Source organism: Brachyistius frenatus, unplaced genomic scaffold (genome assembly GCF_029030835.1).
Source record: "Brachyistius frenatus isolate BFR_SWC_R1_liver_20210118 unplaced genomic scaffold, ASM2903083v1 Contig_54, whole genome shotgun sequence".
NCBI lineage: Eukaryota > Metazoa > Chordata > Actinopteri > Embiotocidae > Brachyistius > Brachyistius frenatus.
Genome location: NW_027210653.1, coordinates 1,489,119 through 1,510,403, shown reverse-complemented (window position 1 = coordinate 1,510,403; position 21,285 = coordinate 1,489,119). Strand labels below are relative to the sequence as shown.

The following is a 21,285-nucleotide window of genomic DNA, read 5'->3' as shown; positions in this document are numbered from 1 at the left end:
CGTTTGAGTAGTAAACATAATGAATAAGTTCCTCCTCTGTGTTTTTCCATCAGCGCCTTGACGATCTCCAACATCCAGCTTGGTTTTACGGGGAACTGGGAGTGTCGGGTCAGGACCAGCAGGGGCAACACCAACAGGACTGTCCACATTGTGGTGTTGGAAAGTTCTGCCAAGTACTGTGTTCCTGAACAAGTGTTCAACAACAAGGGAGAGTTCAGGTGCAGTAGATACTGAAACAGACACAGAGCCAGTCACTCAGATGTCTTTAGAGTCAAATGTAATTCTCCCATCTATAAACCTGGATTTTATTTTGAAATAGAACAATAACATCTTTTATTTTACTTGGGCTAAGAAAAGCTTCTCATTTCAATTGATAAAAATACCATCAGCTGACCTTTTTGATTTAATATGATACAATGAGCATCTTATAAACCAAACAAGATCAGCAAATAGTAGCTCTATTCACATAATATATGTCATTTGCCAAACTGCAGGTTGAAAATATGAATCAATATTAAAATCTTTTCCTGTGACAAAATGTTTTTCTTGCGGCGTTGTTGTGCAAGCAGCACCCCCTCGTGGTTAAATGTAAAACCTGCATGAGGTGTCACAGATCCGACCACGAATCGCGTCACTGCTCTGGTGCTACTGCTCTAACTCGCACGGCACAAAGTTAGGATGAACTAAAGACACCGCAAGGATCCGTTTGACAGTCTTTTATTTAAATTCTCTCAGGTGGCCACGCACCCTGCCAGGGATCAGATCCTACCTCCCCTGCAACAGACTGCCATCGAGCACGGGCCCCTACTCGGGCAGCTCCGGGGAGGAGCAGCAGGCGTGGCGCTACTGTGATCGCGAGGGCCTGTGGGCGGAGGAGGACTACTCCCGCTGCCAGTTCCAGAAAGACGTCACCAGGTTTCTCTACGTCATCAACCAGGTGTGCATCTGGTTCTGACCTCGGGCTTTTTAAATTGTCTTTCCCCTTGAAGTTCATTTACCGTTTCACACCAACTCGCTCTGTGTGTCTTCCTGCCAGATGCCGCTGAACGAGAGCAACGTGGTGACCAGAGCTCAGCGCCTGTTGCTCTACACGATAGATGCTGCCAACTTCACCGACAAAATGGACATCATCTTTGTGGCCGAGATGATCGAGAAGTTTGGGAAGTTCGTTGAGAAGCTTAAAGAGGCAAGTGGCGCCCGTGCTTATTTGTTCACGTTTGCGACCGAACGGCAAGGACAAATAGATTCATTCTCAGCAGCTGTTTGCTGTCACGTCGTTTAATGAGAAAGAATTTGTTGTCACGACTTTGAGCGCAACGGCAGGCCAACAAAAAGTTAAGGCGCTCGTGTTGCAAGTGCTGCAGGCAAGTAGCGCTGCCTTTTAAAAGCATACACAAAAGTTTTGTGGTGCGACATCATGCTTGAAATGTGTTTCCAATAGTCACTTAGTTGCTTCAAGAGCCAAATCAAGCATCTCCCGCCAGCATGTGTTTAGTGCCATTTGATACAAACAAGTTGCTGCCTGAACTCATCCACATTTTCTCTTGTTTCCACTCGAGTGCTTGAGAGTATGTGCTGCTGGAGTGAATGTTGGCGAGTGACCGAAGTGACAAATGCAATGCTTTTTCCGAGTCGACGCCGCCCCGCGTTTATTTTGAACCCGTGTGCGTCTCCCAGCTGGGTGAGGTGATGCTCAGCATGGCCAGCAACCTGATGCTGGCCGATGAGAGGGTGCTGTGGATGGCTCAGCGCGAATCGCTGGCCTGCTCGCGCATCATCGCCTGCCTCCAGAAGATCGCCGTCTACCGCCTGGCCAACGCGCAGGCCTTCTCCCTGGTCAGCCCCTGTTAACGGCACTGTGGCATGTTTCACTGCGAGTTCTGCCGAATGGGAACGTAAACGCGTCACTCTTGCCGTTCTCCTCTCAGACATCGCCCAACATAGCACTGGAGGCCCACGCCGTCAGAGCCAGTGACTGGAATGGCATGACCTGCATGTTATTCCAGAGGTCCGGCCAGGAGCGCACGCCCGGCCAGGAGCGCACGCCCGGCCAGGACCGCCAGCTCACGTTCAAATGCAACACCTCCAGTTCCTTCTCCAGCATCCTTCACAAGGTCAGCTCCTGCCAGGAAGAGTCACAATTTGTTTGTGGTTTCATTAAAGCAAGCTTTTATTGTGGGCTGCGGTTATGATTAGAGCTTTTAAATACACGCTGTCAGTCAGTTCATCATTTTTTTTTTTTTTTTTTTAACCATAACAAAGATGACCGGAAGAAGAAATGGACTGTAAAAAGGAATCGTTGGATCTTGACCTCGTGTTTTCCGTCCTCTTAGAACACCATCGTGGAGGCTTCCCTGCAGCTTCCTCAGTTGCTCTTTACCCAGGCTGCACTCCCCGGACAGGCGGACGACACAGTCTACAAGCTCCACCTACTGGGCTTCCGCAATGGCAAATTTTTTCCCTCCACTGGCAACTCCTCGCAACTGGCTGATGGAGGGAAGAGGAGGAGTGTGGCCACCCCGGTCATCATGGCCAAGATAGGTGAGTTGCAATGTTTTTGGTTTTAGAATCTGCAAATGTTCTAACACTTGAAAAAAAAATAAAGCAACCAAAAATGAGGGCTTGTTATCAGGCGATGACTTAAACACTGGAAGAGCGTCTTTACCCTGATTTGGTGTTTTCCATCAGACGGCATGTCCCTGCGTGTCCTGAGGACCCCCGTTAACATCACCGTGCGGCGGTTCGCCCGCGGCTCAGACGCCGTGTCCGCCTGCTGGAACTTCAGCCTGGCGGGAGGTCAGGGAGGATGGCAGGGCGACGGCTGCCGCATCCTGGACCATTACGACAATTACACCACCATATCGTGCAGCTCTCTGGGGAACTATGGCCTGCTTATGGTAGGTTGAGCTCCTCCTTATGTCCAGTCATGCCCTTTGTAAAGTGATGTTTTTCCACTAGTTAGTGTCAATAATGATGAGCTGAAATTTGCTGGAGGTTTTGCCATACCAATTAAAGGTTCACCAGACATACATGAACCAGGAAAATATAGTACTGGAGTCAGGGCACTTTGCATCTTGCACTGATTTTTTTTTAAATTTTTTTTTTTTTATGACAGAACAGTATTATTTAAAGCTGAGGATTTGTCACCTCTTCTTTCTTGCAGGACCTCAGCAGTGTGGAACAATTCTCTCCAAGCATTCAGCCCCTGCACCCAGTCATCTACGCCACAACGATCATACTCCTCCTCTGCCTGTTCACCATCATTGTTAGCTACATCTACCATCACAGGTAAGACAATAATCTAACATTTTAATTCACTTATGCTTTGCTGGTTGCTCGAATTTACTACCATGCAGGATGTATTTTTGCTTTTTTGTTGTTGTTTTTTTTTTTGTTCCAAGTGCCCATTTATTTCAGCCCACTACACAACAATCTCTCTTTTTCATTTTTGCTTTGTTATTTATCATGTTCGGGTTTTTTTTTTTTCCAAACGTAATTCTGTTTTCTGTTTTTAAATGTTCATATAAAACCTCTCCCATTTCCCCCCCTGAAAGCAAACTAGAAGAACAATAATTTAACAAAATAGTGGGAGATGACTCAATTCAGTGGCATGAACATAGAGCCAAGTCACAAGACAAGTAATCTCAGGGCACTTTACATAATAAGGTCAAAAGACCTTACCGTATAATAGAAAAAACTCCCAACAGGTCCCAGTTGGAGACAGTGGGAAGGGAAGAAAAAAAAAACATCCTTTTAACAGGAAGAAACCTTTGACAGAACCAGACTCAGGGGTGTGCAACCATCTGCCACGACAGGTCGGGGGGGGGTTGCAGAGAGAAAAGATGAGCGTAGAAAAACAACAAACAATAAACAAAGGGCAGGCTGGTGGTGCCAGATCAGACATCAAGCCATAGATACCTGCAGAGAGGTCCAGGGAGAGAGACGGCGCTCGGTGCATCATGGGAAATCCCCCAGTCAAATGAATGAGTTGCCTCTTATAACAATATCGGTGGGATTTTTTTTTAATTTTTTTTTTAAGAATATGTTAAAATTGTAATTTGGTCATTGTAATTAAGTGATATTTATCTTTTTCACTTATAAATTTAGACGTTTACCCTGTCTATTTACTTTTGTAATGCCAGTTTCTCAAAATGTTACTGTTAAGTTTTTATTCTCTTTATTTTTCACATCCCAAATTTGTATTGTTATTTCCCAGTCCTGGTGTCAACATAAACCCAATCCACAGGAGATACTTTCACAACATCCATTTTATTTTATTTTTTTCTCGAGCTTTAAATCTGTGATCTGTTGTTTCTGTGACGACAGGTCTGTCCGTGTCAGCCGCAAGTTTTGGCACATGCTGGTCAACCTCGGCTTCCACCTCTCCCTCACAAGTGGGGTTTTTGTAGGCGGCATCAATCAGACACGATATTCAAGTGTCTGTCAAGCAGTGAGTATACAGCACCCCTCCCCCCCCTTCCTCCCCCATCCCCCCCATTCAAGCTTAATAATGAGCAGTCAGAGATGAACAAGTCGTTTGGATGTTTTCTAGGGAAAAAAGGTTGACGAAGTTGCCTTTGGCCAAGTTCACTGCGTTCATAAAACCGGGGGAAACCCAGTAAAAGATACATAGAGATATGTAGCTGATCGTTTCCCGTGGCTCCGGGCAATCCTGCGCCTCTCCTCATTACTTATTCATTTTTCGTTGCGCCATAACTGCCAAGTATCTGGGTGAAAAAGTTTGGCAGAGAACGTGTTGTTTGTTTACTTGATCACCTCAGGTGTAACGCTGCATCTCGTAAGGTGATTTTTCAACTCGGGCTGATGATGACACGCTTAATAGAAAACTGCTCAAGATTCACGATGCTAATTGAAATCCCCCACACGCAGTGCTTCCCATCAATTATTCTTGCTTTCATTGGTGAAACATTAGAACCTGAAAGGAGCATTTTGTTATCCTGATATATGAGAGTCTGTTGTTGTTGTTGTTTTTTTTTGCCTTAGTGAAGTCATATAATTATCATGGTGTGATCTCCTCCAGGTGGGCATTTTGCTGCACTACTCTACTCTGGCTACCGCTCTGTGGGTGGGCGTGACTGCGCGCAACATTTACAAACAGGTGACGCGCAAGGCCAAGCGCTACGAAGAGCTGGACGAGCCGCCGCCGCCTCCGCGGCCTATGCTGAGGTTTGTTTCCACCTCTTCGAGCGTGACAACCGAGCACAGAGGGCAAGGGAACGTTACATGTTCGCACCAAGCAACAGCCGGAATACTGTCGCGTTTGCTGCATCATGCCGCGTGTCAAGAGACGACGCGAGACGCCACCAAGATCGAGTGTTTTGGTGCTCTCTCGTTTCTTTTGCCGTACAGTGTGCCTGCATTAAAAGTACAATTATAGACAAATACATAGCAGCCAGCCACCTGAATTACCACAATTAAATTTGTACCATCAATAGGAGATGTTTTTGACGTAATTAGATTGTGGTCTGTTTTCTATCTTTATCAGTGGGTGAGACACAGCAGGCCACACATGACCCAAGTGAGATGGGTTTCTTTTAATACAAATGATCCGCTTAGTGCGGACAAAACTCTACTGTGTCATCAAATGAAATACGAGATTTATATACTCGTCATTTCTTGATCTGCACAGAGTTTGCTTCTCCTCTTATGTGTTTTAATAGTTAAGCTGCCACATGGTGTCAGTGTGGAGGCCACACACATCGCTGGACCTCCCGTGTTTCCAAGCGTCGTTCCCACGTGTCATGACAGAAAACAGAAGCACTAAAGCAGAACCACTTCCGTTTGCTTTCTCCAAAAGGTTCTACTTGATCGGCGGAGGGATACCCATCATCGTCTGTGGGATCACTGCAGCAGCTAACATCAAAAACTACGGCAGCCAGACCAACGCGCCATAGTGAGCGGGCCCTTTACCATCTTCAGTTTGTGCTCGTGTGCCATTTTATCTGGACGGGAGTATTTAGCAAGGAAGCAATCCGAGCCCACAGCATACTTTTACAGTCTGTCCTCGGGAGGAATTGGCTTTGTAATCGACCGGCCAGACTGCAGCGCTTTTAGTAAATAATGGCTATTTTTATGTGGGTGGGAAAAGTTTATCCCCCAAAGTTCTGATTATAGATGCCTATTAATGATATGTGCATCCAAGCAACAAGCAACTGCTGCCAGTTTACAGCGAGCTCGCCCACCCCTCTCGACAGTGGCAGCTGTTTAGAGTGTGCAGCGTGGCTGACTAATTGAGAAATCTGGACCCGTATCTGTCTCGGAGTCTTTGGAGTTTAATTAATTTCTTGCAAGCAAGACAAATTCAGCCTGTGTTATTAAAAGTAATGGGACAGTAACTGGAGAAATTAGACACCGAAGTTTTTCAGAGTAATTTCAAGTTTGCGAAAGTAAATAATGCTCGTGACGGATTAAGATGGGGTGACGAGGTGTTGTTTTAATGAGCACCGTGGATCATTTAATGTTAGAAGTTGCTCGAAGATCTAAGTGGACATAAAGAACTCTTTTAAATGAGCTTCGAAGCTCCGTCCAATGTCTCGACTGTGGATGAAATGTTTGAACGGTCTCGTCTGTCCCTTCTCCTTCTAGCTGCTGGATGGCGTGGGAGCCGAGTATCGGGGCTTTCTATGGCCCCGTAGGATTCATCATCTTCGTGGACTGCATGTACTTCCTCAGCATCCTGCTCCAGTTGCGGCGACACCCCGAGCGCCGCTACGAGCTGAAGGAGTCGACTGAAGAGCAGCAGCATCTGGCTTCGGCCAGCAGCGAGGCCGGACCAGAGGCCCCCAGCGGCCACTGCCTCTCCGTCACTCTGCAGCTTCATCCCCACGAGGCGTCGTCCTCCGTCGGGTCCGCCCCGCACGCCGTGCCGCTGTCGGCCCTGGAGAACGAGCACACCTTCGCCGCCCAGCTGATGGGCGCCGCCGGGGCGCTGGGGCTCTACGCGGCCCTCTGGGTGTTCGGGGCCATGGCCGTGTCGCAGGACCACCCCTTCGACTTGGCGTTCACCTGCCTGTTCGGGGTGGCGGCGCTGGCACTCGGGGCGTTCATGGTGGCGCATCACTGCGTCAACAGACAGGACATGAGGCGCTACTGGTCCCAGGCGTGCTGCTCCGGCAGACGAGCGTACTCCGCGCAGGAGGACGTCCTTCTGCCTCAGCCGGGCGTGGCTCCGGCGGCCGCAGCCGGATCCGACGGCAAGGCGGACGGGGAGTCAACGAAGTGCGGCCACAGCAGCGCAGACTCTTCCTACACCAACAAGAGCGCCCCGAGCATGCGCAACTCCGCCAACGGCAGCAAGCTGACCAATCTGCACGCGGAGGCGGCTCAGTGCAAGTCCGCCTCGGCCCCGGCGACGGCCAACGGCACGGCCGTTCTGGACAACAGCCTGACTGAGCATTCGCTGGACAACGAAATAAAAATGCACGTGGCCCCCGTGGAGGTGCAGTTCCGCCCGATGAACAACATCGCCAATCCGGCGGCTGCCACGAACGGGCCCGCGGGCCGGCATCACAAAAACAGGGCGCGGGCGCACAGGGCGAGCCGGCTGACCGTGCTGCGGGAGTACGCCTACGACGTGCCCACCAGCGTGGAGGGCAGCGTGCAGAGCGCCCCCCACAGGCGACACCACCATTACGACATGGCCGCGCGGAACAGCCGGCGGGCGGCCTACATGGCCTACAGAGAGCGGCATCAGAGCCAGCTGCAGCAGGACAGCAGCGACAGCGCGAGCCTGCCGCGGCGCCCCCGCCACGCAGACAAAGGAGGAGGAGGCGGCGGCGCGTTGGGGAACGGGACAGCGGTTGCCGTAGAAACCGAGCAGGCGGCGACCGCTGCGGCGTCGACCTCGAGCAAAGACTCTGGTCCCGTGAAGCAGCCCGGCAGCGCGGAACTGCAAAGCCAGCCGAAGTCGTACGGGCTCAACCTCGTCACCCAAAACGGTGGCACGCTTAAAGAAAACGGCCAAGCGGTGCCCCTGATCACCACAGAGAGCGCAGCCAGCGTAAAGACCGGCTTGTGGAAACATGAAACTACTGTGTAGCAACGGTTTCCGTCCCAAAGACTGCAGAATAACAGCTCACGCCTTTTAAACTGTGAAATGTCTTCTTTTTTTTTTTTTGGTTGTACATTTTTTTTTTTTCTTGGAAAAAGATAATTATTGGAAAATTAGCCACATTACTGCCACTGAACTGTCTTTGTAGATACGTTTGTGTAAATGTTCTATTTTTATAACTTGTAATCCAACACCTTTATTCCATTTGAGAGTTCCGTACATGTAACTGGGCGGTCTGAGCTGTGGTCCTGTGCATACACTCACCCCCCCGGAGCGGATTTCTCCACTTTGGCCCAACAGTAATAAAACAAAAGTTCTGATTACCTAATTGAAAGTTTTTGTTCTCGCAAAACCACCCAGATTCTCATCTTCTGGGACCTCCCTCCACCTCCCCCACCTCTGCGAAGGTGAGTCGGAGCTGTTTTGTTTCCAAGAATTACTCCTCCTGACAAGCTGGTAATTGGGTTTTTTCCACTGACCTTCAGGTGGCCTCAGGTTTCTTCCTCCACAGCAGCGCAGCACTTTAATTGCGACTTGGCTGCGCGTCTGGGCTCTCCAGGCGTTTCCTCCCCGCCTGCCGGCAGACTTGACGGGTGCGCGCCGTACGATTGCGGGGCCCCCGCTGACTCGATGCCCCTCGGTTGTGATTGACAGCCGACTCTCGGGGCAAGCGAAGCCGCCGCGAGAAGGAAGGATAATGAGAGAGAGAGAGAGAGAGAGAAGTGTCTTCTTCCAGCTTCTCCCCGTCTGTCTCCTCCACCGCCGACAGCTCGACTGGAGTCCCACTCGCAGCCCGACGCCGCGGTGCAGGAGAGTCCGCGGGAGACGCCGAGTGTGATTTGACTGCTGAGTACTCGGGGGAGATGGATTAGTGTCCGTTTTTGCTTGGCGAATGCCATTTATCCGACTTACCGGTTGTGTCGGAACAGCCACAGCGTCGTATTGCAGGTCTGATCTCGGATCGGTTCTCCTCTTTTCTAGGGGTTCAGGGAGGCTCTGAAGCCACTATAACCCCCCCCCCTACCCCCACAACAGATACAACCCCCGTTCCCCCCCCCCCCCCCCCCAAAAATACCTTGGGATGCTGTGTAAAATGTAAATAAAAAAAAAACAGAACGCAATGATTTGCAGACATGTTGTCTTTGGTCTATTTTCAATTAAATATGGTTTTACATGATTTGCAAATCGCTGCATTCTGTTTTCAAAGGGGACAGTTCCTAAACTGACACCCCCCCCACCCAGCTTGGAAACCATTGGACAACATTTACTGCTGTAAAGTAGTCGGAACCAGCCATTCTTGCTCAATGCCTTAAATAAGGCCACTACTCCCGAATCGAAGTGATGAAATATTCTTATCTTCACAGCACGTCATTAGCTAACAATCGTAAAAAAAAAATCTTGGAAGGTCAGATTGAAAATTATTCCAGCAATTTCCTACGCGCGAGAACTGATCGCCGTCCAGGGATCATCTCGATCACCGGGGAAGCGGAGAGACGTTGCAGCTCCAATAGCTCCCAATTTTTTTCCATTAATGGCGTATTAATAAAACACATCTTTCACTCGGGCAGAGATAGATGGCCGAGCCATCTTGGATGTGACAAATTATTCAAAAAGAAAAAAAAATTAAAAAAAAGACTTGTGAATTATGCAGAGAGTAGTTAGGCCTTGATTAGTGGCAGCCTCGCTGATTCCCACGAGGCTCCGAAGAGTGATCCTCAAATAATCGCCAAGGTTCTTGAGCGCTGCCATCTGTTAGAAAGTTCATCCGAGGTTGTCGGCGAGGCCTGAATGACAATGGGAGGATGTTTGTGCTGCGTGAGGGGGGGGGGGAGCTCATCAAGGCAAATAAACCGATAGAATCTCTGCTTTAAGATCGCGGGGACACCTTGAGCAGAAATCGATAATAAATTAAGATAAAACAAATGAAGTCATTTAGGTCTTTGTCTCTTTCCAAAAAAAAAAAAAAGGTCTTCGGGTTACAGAGCGCACGTCTCGGACATAATAAGCCAGAGATGAGAGAATTAAATTCATACTCCCAGAGCATCCGTCGGTGACAAACGGTGCATTTTTTTTTTTTTTTTTTTTTCAGACAAACGTCACGATCCCTCCGTGACGTCTCCTTCGCTTGCCCGCCCGGTTTCCACTTAGGTGTGCTCCGCGGAGCGTTTCGGAGCCCGGTTCCTTCCCAGGAAGGCCCGGAGACGACCGGCGTCAAGGCGAGTGACGCGCTGTTTACATCTCCCAGCTGCTGCTGCTGCTGCTGCTGCTGTGGCGCCCGGAGGAAGCATCTGGCTCTTGTCGTGGAAACTCGCCACTGGAGTGATCCAGGGGAGGCCATATATTTCTTACCTGCGGCGAGCCAATCACCCAAGGCCCCCCACCCCACCCCACCCCACCCCACCCTCCGGGCCCGACATGTGGATCAAAGACTTAATTAGCACCCGGGGAATGTGACGATCACTGTCACCTCAGAGCTGTCTGCACAGGTAATTGATCATTTGGATAGTTTGGTAAGTTTGCCTAGTCACGTCAGCGTGCGCATCATGTTTGAGCGAAGGTCAGGGCTTTTGCAAACATTTGAACACTTGTAACCGAACGTTACACAAATATTGCTGACAGTTTGAAGACTGGTGCGTGCTTGCGGAAGCTGTGAAAATGACCGCTGTCCTTCGCATTAAACCGATATTATGACAACGATTATGAATTGCTTTTCTTTTTTTCTTCTTTTTTTTTTCCTTTTACGTTTGCACATCATTTTCTCCAAAACGGCAAACTCACCTCTTCTCTGAAGCAACAGCTTGTGACTAAACATTAAAAAAAGGCTTTTTTTTTTTTTTTTTTTTTTTTTAGGGAAATCAGAAAGATGCTTAATTGTGTATCCGATTTAAATGAACTAATATTGATGGGGAATGCAGATCATATAAGATCGTTCTTACCGGAGGAGCTAACCTTTTTGTCTTGTGTTTCACTTTGTATTTTCAGGAGGGTAACGCTTACACTGTAATTTAAAGTGAACTTTGACCTTAGCTTTACATTTTAATGGTCAAATCCAATGGCCACTTCAAAGTCAAAGGCATCTTATCTTGTCTTTTTTTTTTTTTTTTTTTTTGCCCATCCAGGCAAAAACTTCTGGGGCTTGATCTTAAATCCCTCTCTCACTTAAGGCACCGAACTTCCATCTCCTTTTTATACTTCAGCTAGTTGGTCAAACTCTTTCCCTTAAGTTCAAGCTCACATTTGACTTATAAAAGAGAAAAACTGAAAGATATAGAGAATACTACTTCTTTGCATTCCATTTTTCAGTAATGACACGTTAATGGGTTCTGAAAGCGCCGTTGCGACATCCAGTCGTGGGCCTGCATACGATGAACACTTTACCTTTCTGTCTCAACTCAAACTGATTCCAGTGTAAGGGCTTTCTGGCAGAAGACGGTTATAAGTTGCCACCTTAAATAATGTAAACAATGAAATTGGAAATCGCCCCGAACGGCAAAATCAGCCGCAATTCTCACCTCGCGATGGCCTGGAGGGGCCACAAAAATCAGCCTTAGCCCGCGGTCCTTTTCACACTGCTGCGAAGTGTTACGTAAAGATATCATTTTCATTTCTTTTTTTTCTTTTTTTTTTTAACCGTATGCTTTGATAAATCGATGTGGGGAAATTCCCACATGAGCAAAATCTCCTCATTAAATACAGCGCAGAGACCTTGTGCAAACCCAAATATATCATGATTAACTTTGGGCACCATCGGAGATGAAGACAGAAATAGATGCTCGTTTGGTGATCTCGTGGGGGGGGGGGGAAAGGGGCAAGAGGAGGGGGAAGGCTCTCTAACTGGTTTTGATCATTAGATCAGGATTATGCTTCAACGTGTGCATGCGTGTGGATTCTTAAGCCATTTTAAATAATTCCCCTCTTTGTACTCAGCGAGCTTGGATTTACCACTACTGATATATTTACTGTCTGCAAGAGTCAAATCTAAGTTTTCAGTCGACCTAAATGATGGTCGAACACTGTCCAATGCCATTTTCCATTTTTTCCCAAAGTCACACCAAAACACACACACACACACACACACACACACACACACACACACACACACACACACACACACACACACACACACACACACACACACTGGCCTTTAATGATGATATCAAGCCATCCGCAGAGCTCCCATCCCCATGTGTCGGCAGACCTGCGCTCTCATTAATGCCCTCGTATCGCCATCCGTCCACCTGTGCCAATCTGTCTGCACTGATTTGGCTTCGTCTTTCTGTCCAGGTGCTTTGTTATTTATAGCAAGGTAAAAAAAAAAAAAAAAAAGGTAGCATTGTTCACGGTGACAGACAGGAGCTGTCTCTCTCACACGTACACCTCAGAAATTGAAGTGTTGTCTACTGGAATCCATTTGTCTTGTTGGCACACCGTAAGGCTGTGAATGAGGCTATGAGCATACGGGGATGGAAATGTCCAAACAAAGAAAGTCTGAGCGATTTTACCTGTCTTACTGTCTGTTAAGTTTATTTTCTGTTTACCATTCTCCTCATGTAACTCTGTAAAACAAAAGCCTTCATATTTAAAAGACAGATTCCCCATATGAACTTTTTTTTTTTTCTCGGTAGCATAGTAAACTGATTCAACTGGAGGAAACGGCCTTTTAATTAAAGCCTGTTTTCTCAAAAGAAGTTTTTTTTTCTCACGCTCACTATTTCAGCAGCACAAAACTTTGCAAGTTTCATTTCTGTCTATACTTTGAAGGCTTATCCAGAGAGGTTTGATCACGCGTCGTCCACAGCCCGATTTAAAGGCTGACTTTCCACAAATTGAGGAAAAACGTACACGCGCAAATACGCTAAATATAGTAAAACACACACCTAAATATTTGGATGTTTCTTTGTCTGAAAGAAGACGATAAAGAGACAAAGTAAAGGACTGGTCCAAGCTTTATGCATTATTTTTGATGGTCCGCCGTCCCGCCAGGGTTCCTGTGGAATTACAAGACGCCATGTTTTAATCGTCTGCAGACGATTCATGTATATTCTAGAAATAAATGTCTAAAAATATTCATTACACAACACTTCAAGGTGGCTACAGTCTCTCACATCCAAGTTGCTTAAGAAAGAAGCTCCTGTGTTTTTTTAGATGTGTCAAGAAGTTTTCCCATAATACCCGCTGAGCAAGTTGGCCTCCTGTTTTATGTTTTTGTCTGAAGCTGTTTAGCGTATTTAGCTGAAAGTGAGTTTGGGCTTTTACAATGTGACAGGAAACTTTATTCTTTGCGGTATTCTTGGGAGACGGTCAAACGATCATTTGCAATCTCGCCTTCTTTTTGCTGCCGTGAAAAGTTAAAAAACAACAAAAAAACAAACAACCTTCTCATCTTTAAAATAGCTGACAGCTGACTTGCTAAGAAGCAGCCTGGTTTATCCTTTCATCCAGGGCTTTACTCTCTCAGCTGCTGTGGGCTCGTTGCATTGTGCAGCTACGGTATGTGTGGAAAAAAATAAATAAATAAATAAAAACTCCACTTGATTTCTCACTGGACTGCTTACAGAAAATACACTTCTGATATATTGCTTATGCTGCAGTTTATTTGTGCGAGTGATCGAGAAAAAGGGAGAGAGAATACTGCGCATTGAATGTTCACGATTTCCATCAAGTGCCTTGTGTGTTATACTTATCTGCGGACCCCCCTACCCCCCACACATTTTTATCATACAGTGTCCCAAAGTGGGGTTTTTTTTGTTGTTTTTTTGGGCTCGGTGCAGAATTATGTAACTGTTTGTGGCGAGTTGGGAAAGTGGAGAGATATATGATGAAAAGGTTGTTAAAGACCCCCCCGGCGGACCCCGAACCACAGCTTTAAAAGTTGAATATAGCCGATGGCATGCCAAACAAAACCACACTGTAACGGAGACAACCATAAAGTCAATATATGAAGGTGCACTACGGTGTGTGTGTGTGTGTGTGTGTGTGTGTGTGTGTGTGTGTGTGTATGTGCGTGCGTGTGTGTGAAAACTGTCTGGTGTAATCGGTGTGCGGACAGCAGAGCTTTATGGTCATAGCGATTGAGATATGGATTTCTGAAAGTTTGAAGAAATTCAGCGGCGTGGATTTGTTCCTGCTAAGCCACGAGAGGTCGGGGATCGATGTCGGGCGATAAGGCCTGGCTCTTTGACAGCTTTCAGAGTCTGTTGGGTTGGCCCGAGGTCGGTGGAGCTATTCGATCTGAGTTCGTGAGAAGTGGTATGTTTGTCACGTTGAAACAGAAAAAGGACCTTATGTGGCAGCTTTAACATCCCCGGTGATTTAAATGTGCCTTTTTTTTATGTACGAGGCAGTGATGAGACACGACCGACAACCCAATCATGAACCGATTTGAACTGAGTTGATTGACATTGAATGTTTGTGAATGAACAAACATAATAAATCTGATCATTATTTATTTATTTCTGGAACTTCCATATTTAATATTTGCAATAAACAAATGGCACGAAGGGATTTTCACATCGGACAAACTTGGAAAAGGGACCAGCCAGAGGCGTATTTGAGACCGACACGCCCACCCTCCGCCATCACCACCCACCCCACCCCACCCCACCCACGTAACGCGCGCTCCCGACAAAGTACCGGGTGCACGAGTAGCTTTCCAGCGCTGCCTGTCACTCTTACTCTCTGACACACACACACACACACACAACACGCTGCGAAACTTGCGAGTTGCAGGAGCAGCAAGTCGTACCACAAGTCATCGCAGACGAGCTCCTGTGACCGAGGCTGGTTTTGACGGGGAAGAAAAAAAATAAAAATAAATAAAAATTAAAAGTCCGTTTTCTTCATCAACGATGGACGCGAAGCGAGTGGAAACCGTCTCCGGCCGGGTGGACGCTGCTGTTTCTTCAACTGGTAGGACGGCGGTGGCGTGTTTTGGGCTCGTTCACCGGTAGTAACGCGGTGTGATCTGTCGGGTCCTGTTCTGTTCCAGACGGCGCGCACGCGAAACTCCTCGCAATAATAGTCCCAATTTAATATTGCCTTGCGCAGCGGTCAAACGATCCGTGACCCATTTCGGCACAACGTGAGTTTTTGGGTGATCGCGGGACTGTTTCCCAATTCGGCTCGTAATTCATGTCAAAACAAACTCCTTTTCGATGAGAGGACAACTTTTAACGCTCACGTCTCCTCGAAAGCAAATTAAATCCGGTTGAAAAAGTTGACAGTTATATGGAAGCAAAGTGATTTGACAGTTGGCGCGTAGTCTGTTTATTGTTAATAGGCCCTTTTATTTTTTAAAGGCAATATTAAATTGACATTTTAATGAGTTAAAACTGAGTTAATAAGTTGTTGTTTTTTTCCACGCTGAAGTTTAGTTTGCATGCTTGTAGGTAAATATGTTGCTTTATTGCCACTAACTGTAGCTCACGTTTTGACTTTTGCCTTTTCTTGAAAGAAAAAAAAATATGGTTTTGTTGATGGCCATTGTGTCGGGCTTTTGTCATTTTGTCAGAATTCAACTGAGCAGCAACATCATTTCTTTTTTTGTTTTTTTTTTTTTTGTTCCTGCTAAATAGTTTTACCTGCAGAGCTTTACGGTTTTCTTCGGATAGTTAAGGTGTAGAAATTCCTGTTGTCACGTGTCACAGCAGGAAAATCTCTGGTGGAAATAATGACATTAATGATGATTCAGTTCCATTAAGCAGCCCAGTAAACCATGGCAGTGAACCAGCTTGCGTGATGGCAGGGTTTCCCCTTAATTGGCACGCAGCCATCATGAACCCACCTGTGGTTTTCCTGCTTTGTCAAGTCAACATGTCCACCATGACAACAACAAAAAAAACAACAACCTCTAAAGATATTTATTTTCATGTTTATCTGCCACTGTAGCCCCACACTGCGTATGCAAAACTTTTGAACCTCCTTGTGATAATAGAATTTGAATATATGGACACACGGGCATCCTTTTAAAATATGGACCATAATGAACTCGGTTGCACAAATCCTCTCCTGGGTTCAGTACTTGGCCGTCTTTCAGAATAACGATCACTCGGTTATAGTCCTTAGGTTTCCTCTGACTGCTGCTCGGAGACCCAGAAGAGCCGTTAACTGCTCGTCACGGGTTAATGTTTGTTTGCACACCTAATTGACTTATAATTATCCTTTGTTCAAGATATGAGTCACACCTCTAAGAATTAAAACAGATTTGAGAGGTCTTAATGCTCCTTCAGGAAAGTGTTTTGTATTGGTTCAGGAATGTTTCCCCACTCCTGGTCTTTGCTACGAAGAACAGGAGACAAATAACGTATGCAAGTGCAGCAATAAGTTCCACCGAGTGGTAAAACTAATATCAACTAATAAGATCTTGCAGACTTTGACAAAGGCTGTCGAAGGGGCTGAATATTCCAGAATGCGACTGTCACAGTCTGCGTTTCATTTCTTGGTTATAGGATATTGCAGTATTCAAATCTAAACTCTCCGACGTTATGTTATTGAGGATTTGCAGTTATCTTATTTTTAAAAAAAAACATTGATGTCTTGACTTGGGTTTGTAGCTGAAAGGTTTGCCTCGAGCAGTAAGTGACGCACAGCCTCCCTTAGTAGTCACGATTCATATATTCATTAGGACTACAGAGTCAGCCTGGGTGAGGTGAAGCATGCTGGAATTTGTTACCAATTTGCACTGCTCAATGTAGAGAGAAACAACAGTCTGTCACTTGGTGCTTATTCTCCCCCCCCCCCCCACACACACACACTCCCCCACCCCCCCACCACTTTTTTGCCCAGTGGGTGACCACATCATACCCCACACCCTTCCCCCTGGGAAATATTAAAATTTAACAATCGCCCATAAAAATGCTACATCCATTCAGCCATGAGTTGATCCTCCCAAGAGCTGCTTCCTCGGTGTAGTGATTCTTTGCATCAGTGCCTGGGAGCTCTCTCAGATCACCATTACAACTGCTGTCGGAGTCTGCCAACGGCTCCCCTCGACATTTCTCTCCTTTAGTACAGAATCCCCGAGTTTCAAAAAAGGCGGTGTATGAAACGCAGCCCCGTAAGGGTTATTGTTACGATTGAGTTGCTTTCAGCACCACGGCTAGCTCCTTCTCCTGCACTGGAATACTTGAGACAAAAGTTGGGTCCGTTATGGGCTTTTTGTCTCGTCTTCGGCATCAATATGAATTATCATTGTAATTATTCCTGATATTAAGCTCTGAACAAATGTCCAACAATATTAAGTAATAAAACATAAACGGTAAAAATGTTACCATGAGGCGTTTACCTCATTTGCGTTTGAATCAATGCTTCGTTTACTCTGATTTGCATTTAATTACTTTGGCTTATGTTTAGCCTGCAACATGAATTATATTTTCCAACAGAACTAGTTTATGAACTAAAAAAAACAGACAACCTATGATGTCTGCAATCTTAGTACCCCAGACCTTTCTGATGTAAACAACATGTATAACATTAGTACCGAGTCATGATTTTAGTGTGAATCCGAGTTGTGTGCTGTGGGTTAGGCTTTGATGCAACCAAGTGCAATAACCCATTTGCAGCATTTATTATTGTTGTCACATCGTCAAGATCTCAATATGCAGAATTTATTTGAGGCTGCAGTTTTAAAGTTAAGCCACCATGAAATGTGAAAAAGAAAAAAAAAAAAAATCATCAGATACATAGGAACCAATCACTGGCCAGGTTAGGCTCCGTCTGAAAATTGATCTTCGATTATAGTTAATCCTAATTTATAGACTGTATAGGAACCTTTGCGGAGGCCTGGAAGGAACCATAGCGTCCGCTGTCTGTTGTCAGCTGTGAGCTCCTATGGAGTTGAGAAGTGACCACATGTGGTGTGTGGGTTTGTGTGTTTTCTGAACATCTGTCGGTCAGGGGTCCTGAGATCACAGTGAAGCAAAGGTACAGACTGGGGAAACTGCTCCAAATCTGTCAGACGGCACAGCGTTGTGATTGATCTTTTCAGAGCAACGTTTTGACAGGATGCAGTTAAAGGATCGTATGCGAAAGTCCTCCAGTGGAGACGGGCTGTTTGATTTGTTAATAGACCCGATTACATTATGCCTGATTATTTCAAAGTAAGATGTGGCGATTATGTTAATAAACCTATTTGAACAACTTGGACCGTGTGATGTTTTATGTGGCAGTTTTTGCGTTCTTAATTATGGTAATTGCAGAAGTAACTGCGTGACTTTCCTCACGTTGACTTTGCGCCTCTTGTTTTGTATTCACTCCGCAAATAGATTCACAATTGGACGGTTTGACTTATTAAACAGTCAGATCTGCCACATCAGATAATCTTAATGGCATACAAACTGCTGTGGAGTTAAGTGTGCTCTCCATCTTTAAGAAAGAAGTGTTTGTCTTTCGGAAATGATTTTTTTTTCTGACATTTTTGGGACCACCTGTGTGTTTGCTCGCTACCTGTCAATAAAGAGACGGTCCACGGTCACGTCCAAGATTAATTGCACCATGAAAGTTCCTTCTTCATCTCCCGGGCGCCCTCCAGCAGATTTTGTTTGCTTTGCATCCCGGCTTTGTTTTTCCTTCGCGGGCACTGGGTGGGGGAGCATCTGCTTGCATGGACCATCTGCCTTGGGACACAGGCCAGAGAAGAATGAGCGAAGGAAAAGTCCAAAAGAAAAGAGGGCGGGGTGCGGACGCAGGGAGCGGAAAGAGAGAGGTGGAGTAAGACGATGATGCATGAGCAGAGGGGGTGGCTGACCGGGATGAAGAGGGGAAAGTGGTGGAAGGGTGGACACGGCTCTGTTGCGGCGACTTTAAGCGCAGGGACGGTGGAACATAAGGTGCTTGTTTGTGATCGCTGGAGGCTAAAAGAAGTGGACTGTCTTTCATGTTTACGTTCCCACCCGCAGGCTTGTTTATGCCACAGATTCACTCCATTTGACTTCTTTGGACGGAGTGCCAAACAGCCGGTGCCAACTGGGTGGCAACGCTTGGCTTTGTTTGTGCCAAGGTCACGCTGCGGATGAACCGCATTCCCCAGAAAAAGAGAAACCTTTATCACTGGTCATTTCTTGCCTTGTCAGAAATTGACTCCTGCTTTTTTTTTTTTTTTTTTAAATGCACTTTGTACAACACAAGCACCCCTCCCCTGAAGAACAGTTTTCTTTTTGTTTTGTTTCGCATAAGTGGAGTGATGTTACTTGAAAAAATATTTCAAGGCTGAAGTTCCTTTATAACTTTTGAATATTTATCTTTAACGTTTTATTTGTTTTACCTGAACATCATAATTCATTTTCTGATAGTAAAGGAGGTTCGATCAATTAAAGGATTGGTAGCCTGCTAATATATCAGTGTTGTTGTTTTGTTTTTTTAAAAACTTAGAAGCATGTCTAATATAATTATTTAACCCATTACTTATTGTCAGTTGTCTCCCTACAAGTTTAAGCATCTGCAGATTGGTGTTAACAGTTAACTGTTGACATGTCAAAGCTTTGAATGGATAGATTTAGTTTTGAAAAATGTTGCTTTCTCTTTGATTTGATTTAGCAATATTCGCTGAGCATGACATGGATCCTACTATTTACTGTTTCCCACTGTGTTGTATTCAGTTGGCAGCTTGGCATTCAGATCCAGCAGTTTGGTTTGGCTCTTGTTTTACTTATCAACCTTTCCTGCTTTGTTCCTTTTGAAGTTAGATATCCTGGGGCTTTCCGTCTCACCTGTGTGAATTACTCATCCCTACACATCCCCGAATCGTCCGACAAATAAGCAACAGTGCATCACAATGTGCTTCCGAGTTCATTTTCAGCTTGTGATCTTTGTCACATTTCACTCCCTCAACATTGCCCCCCACTGTGAGAATCTAAACAAAAGAGAAGACATTAAAAACGACGTGAAATAATTCAGCCCCCATGTCTCGTAGGATGAGTTTTTTCAAGGACGCCTTGATGAATCGGTGTCGGGGCTGAACATCATACAGGCCATATGTGGAGGCAGGCCTGGCACCAGTGGCCAACTGGAGGGTCCGTCTGTCTTTCTTCTCATCCCAGGGAGGGGGGAGGGGGTTTCCATGTCCTTGCAGGGTACTGCCAGGACTTAATATAGACTCCACAACAACACGGCACTAAACATATCTGTCATTCCAATGGGAGATTATGACATGCAAAGCGTACAGACATGTGTGCCATGTGTCCGCCCGGGTCCATCTTTATAATTAGGGTAGACCTGAAAATAGACTGGAAGAATAGTGGCTGTCAATGGGCTCATCTGCATTGGTTTAAGGAATCATCATTTCAATGTTTTGTCAACTCACGTTCAACCTTGAACACCACGGAAAGAATCCGTGTGCTTCGTGGTAGCTGTGGCGTCGATGCAGTGAGCAAGGCTGACACCAAGTGGTCGGACAGAGAAAATGCACTATTTACACACTTTTCATCATCGAACGGTTGAGCTCCACTCCTGAATACAGGGGACATACTTCCTTTCACTGTTTGTTTTATTCTATTTATTTTAGCTTGCATATAAGAGCGTGCCTCAATAGATGGTTTGACCTTTTATAGTTTAATGAAATATGTTTTGAGATCAAGTCAGATATTGCCATGAATTAATTGCGCCACAGTCCAATGAGAGTAGAATTAACCGATGTTATTGACTTGCATATCATATCTGGAAAAACACACCGGCCGGGTTTAGGTTGATATATTTGTGTGTGTAAATCTGCATTTAATGCTGCAACTACTGAGTATTATCGTTATTGATGAATGGGACCGTTTATTTTCCTGATTTATCACTTTCCACAGGAGCTGCTGAGCCAAGCCTTTTCTGTCTTCCACAAGTCATTTGGGTGCCTGTGTTTGTGCATATAATGAGAATATTCAAATTTGTATTTTTTTTTTTTTTTTGCACCTTCCAGCTCCCTCCCAGTTTTTAAACTTCCCCACTTGGGAAGCTCTTTCCCCTCGACCACTTTACATAACATGACAGAAAATAGTGAAAAATACCAATATCAATTTCCTACAGCCCAGATTTAACTACCTTTGTGTGGTTTGACTCCTGTCTGCCTGTAGATATCTACTTTATTATCATCGGAAACTTCGGAAAACCCCTGAAAATATTAACAGTTTAAAATGTGGAAGCAATTCATTTTTGCGTTTTTGGTGGGAAAAAAGTAACTTACAATGTTTGCTTGTTGTCTGGTGATCAATTAATCTCTCTGGTCTAGCACTTGC

The 21,285-nt window shown here is 45.7% G+C and overlaps 1 protein-coding gene across 1 annotated transcript in view; it reads left to right on the top strand.

Moving 5' to 3' along the window:
• Positions 1 to 9,104, top strand: part of adgra3 (adhesion G protein-coupled receptor A3) — a 30,669-nt gene extending 21,565 nt beyond the window's left edge. Inside the window, exons 8-19 of the mRNA XM_069705189.1 lie at positions 54 to 218; positions 736 to 937; positions 1,037 to 1,186; positions 1,678 to 1,836; positions 1,929 to 2,114; positions 2,334 to 2,541; positions 2,689 to 2,897; positions 3,164 to 3,288; positions 4,327 to 4,450; positions 5,042 to 5,187; positions 5,819 to 5,914; positions 6,607 to 9,104. Coding sequence (XP_069561290.1) covers positions 54 to 218; positions 736 to 937; positions 1,037 to 1,186; positions 1,678 to 1,836; positions 1,929 to 2,114; positions 2,334 to 2,541; positions 2,689 to 2,897; positions 3,164 to 3,288; positions 4,327 to 4,450; positions 5,042 to 5,187; positions 5,819 to 5,914; positions 6,607 to 8,059 — 3,223 coding nt within the window. The 3' untranslated portion in view covers positions 8,060 to 9,104. The remainder of the gene's footprint in view (positions 1 to 53; positions 219 to 735; positions 938 to 1,036; positions 1,187 to 1,677; positions 1,837 to 1,928; positions 2,115 to 2,333; positions 2,542 to 2,688; positions 2,898 to 3,163; positions 3,289 to 4,326; positions 4,451 to 5,041; positions 5,188 to 5,818; positions 5,915 to 6,606) is intronic.
• The last annotated feature ends 12,181 nt before the right edge of the window (positions 9,105 to 21,285 follow it).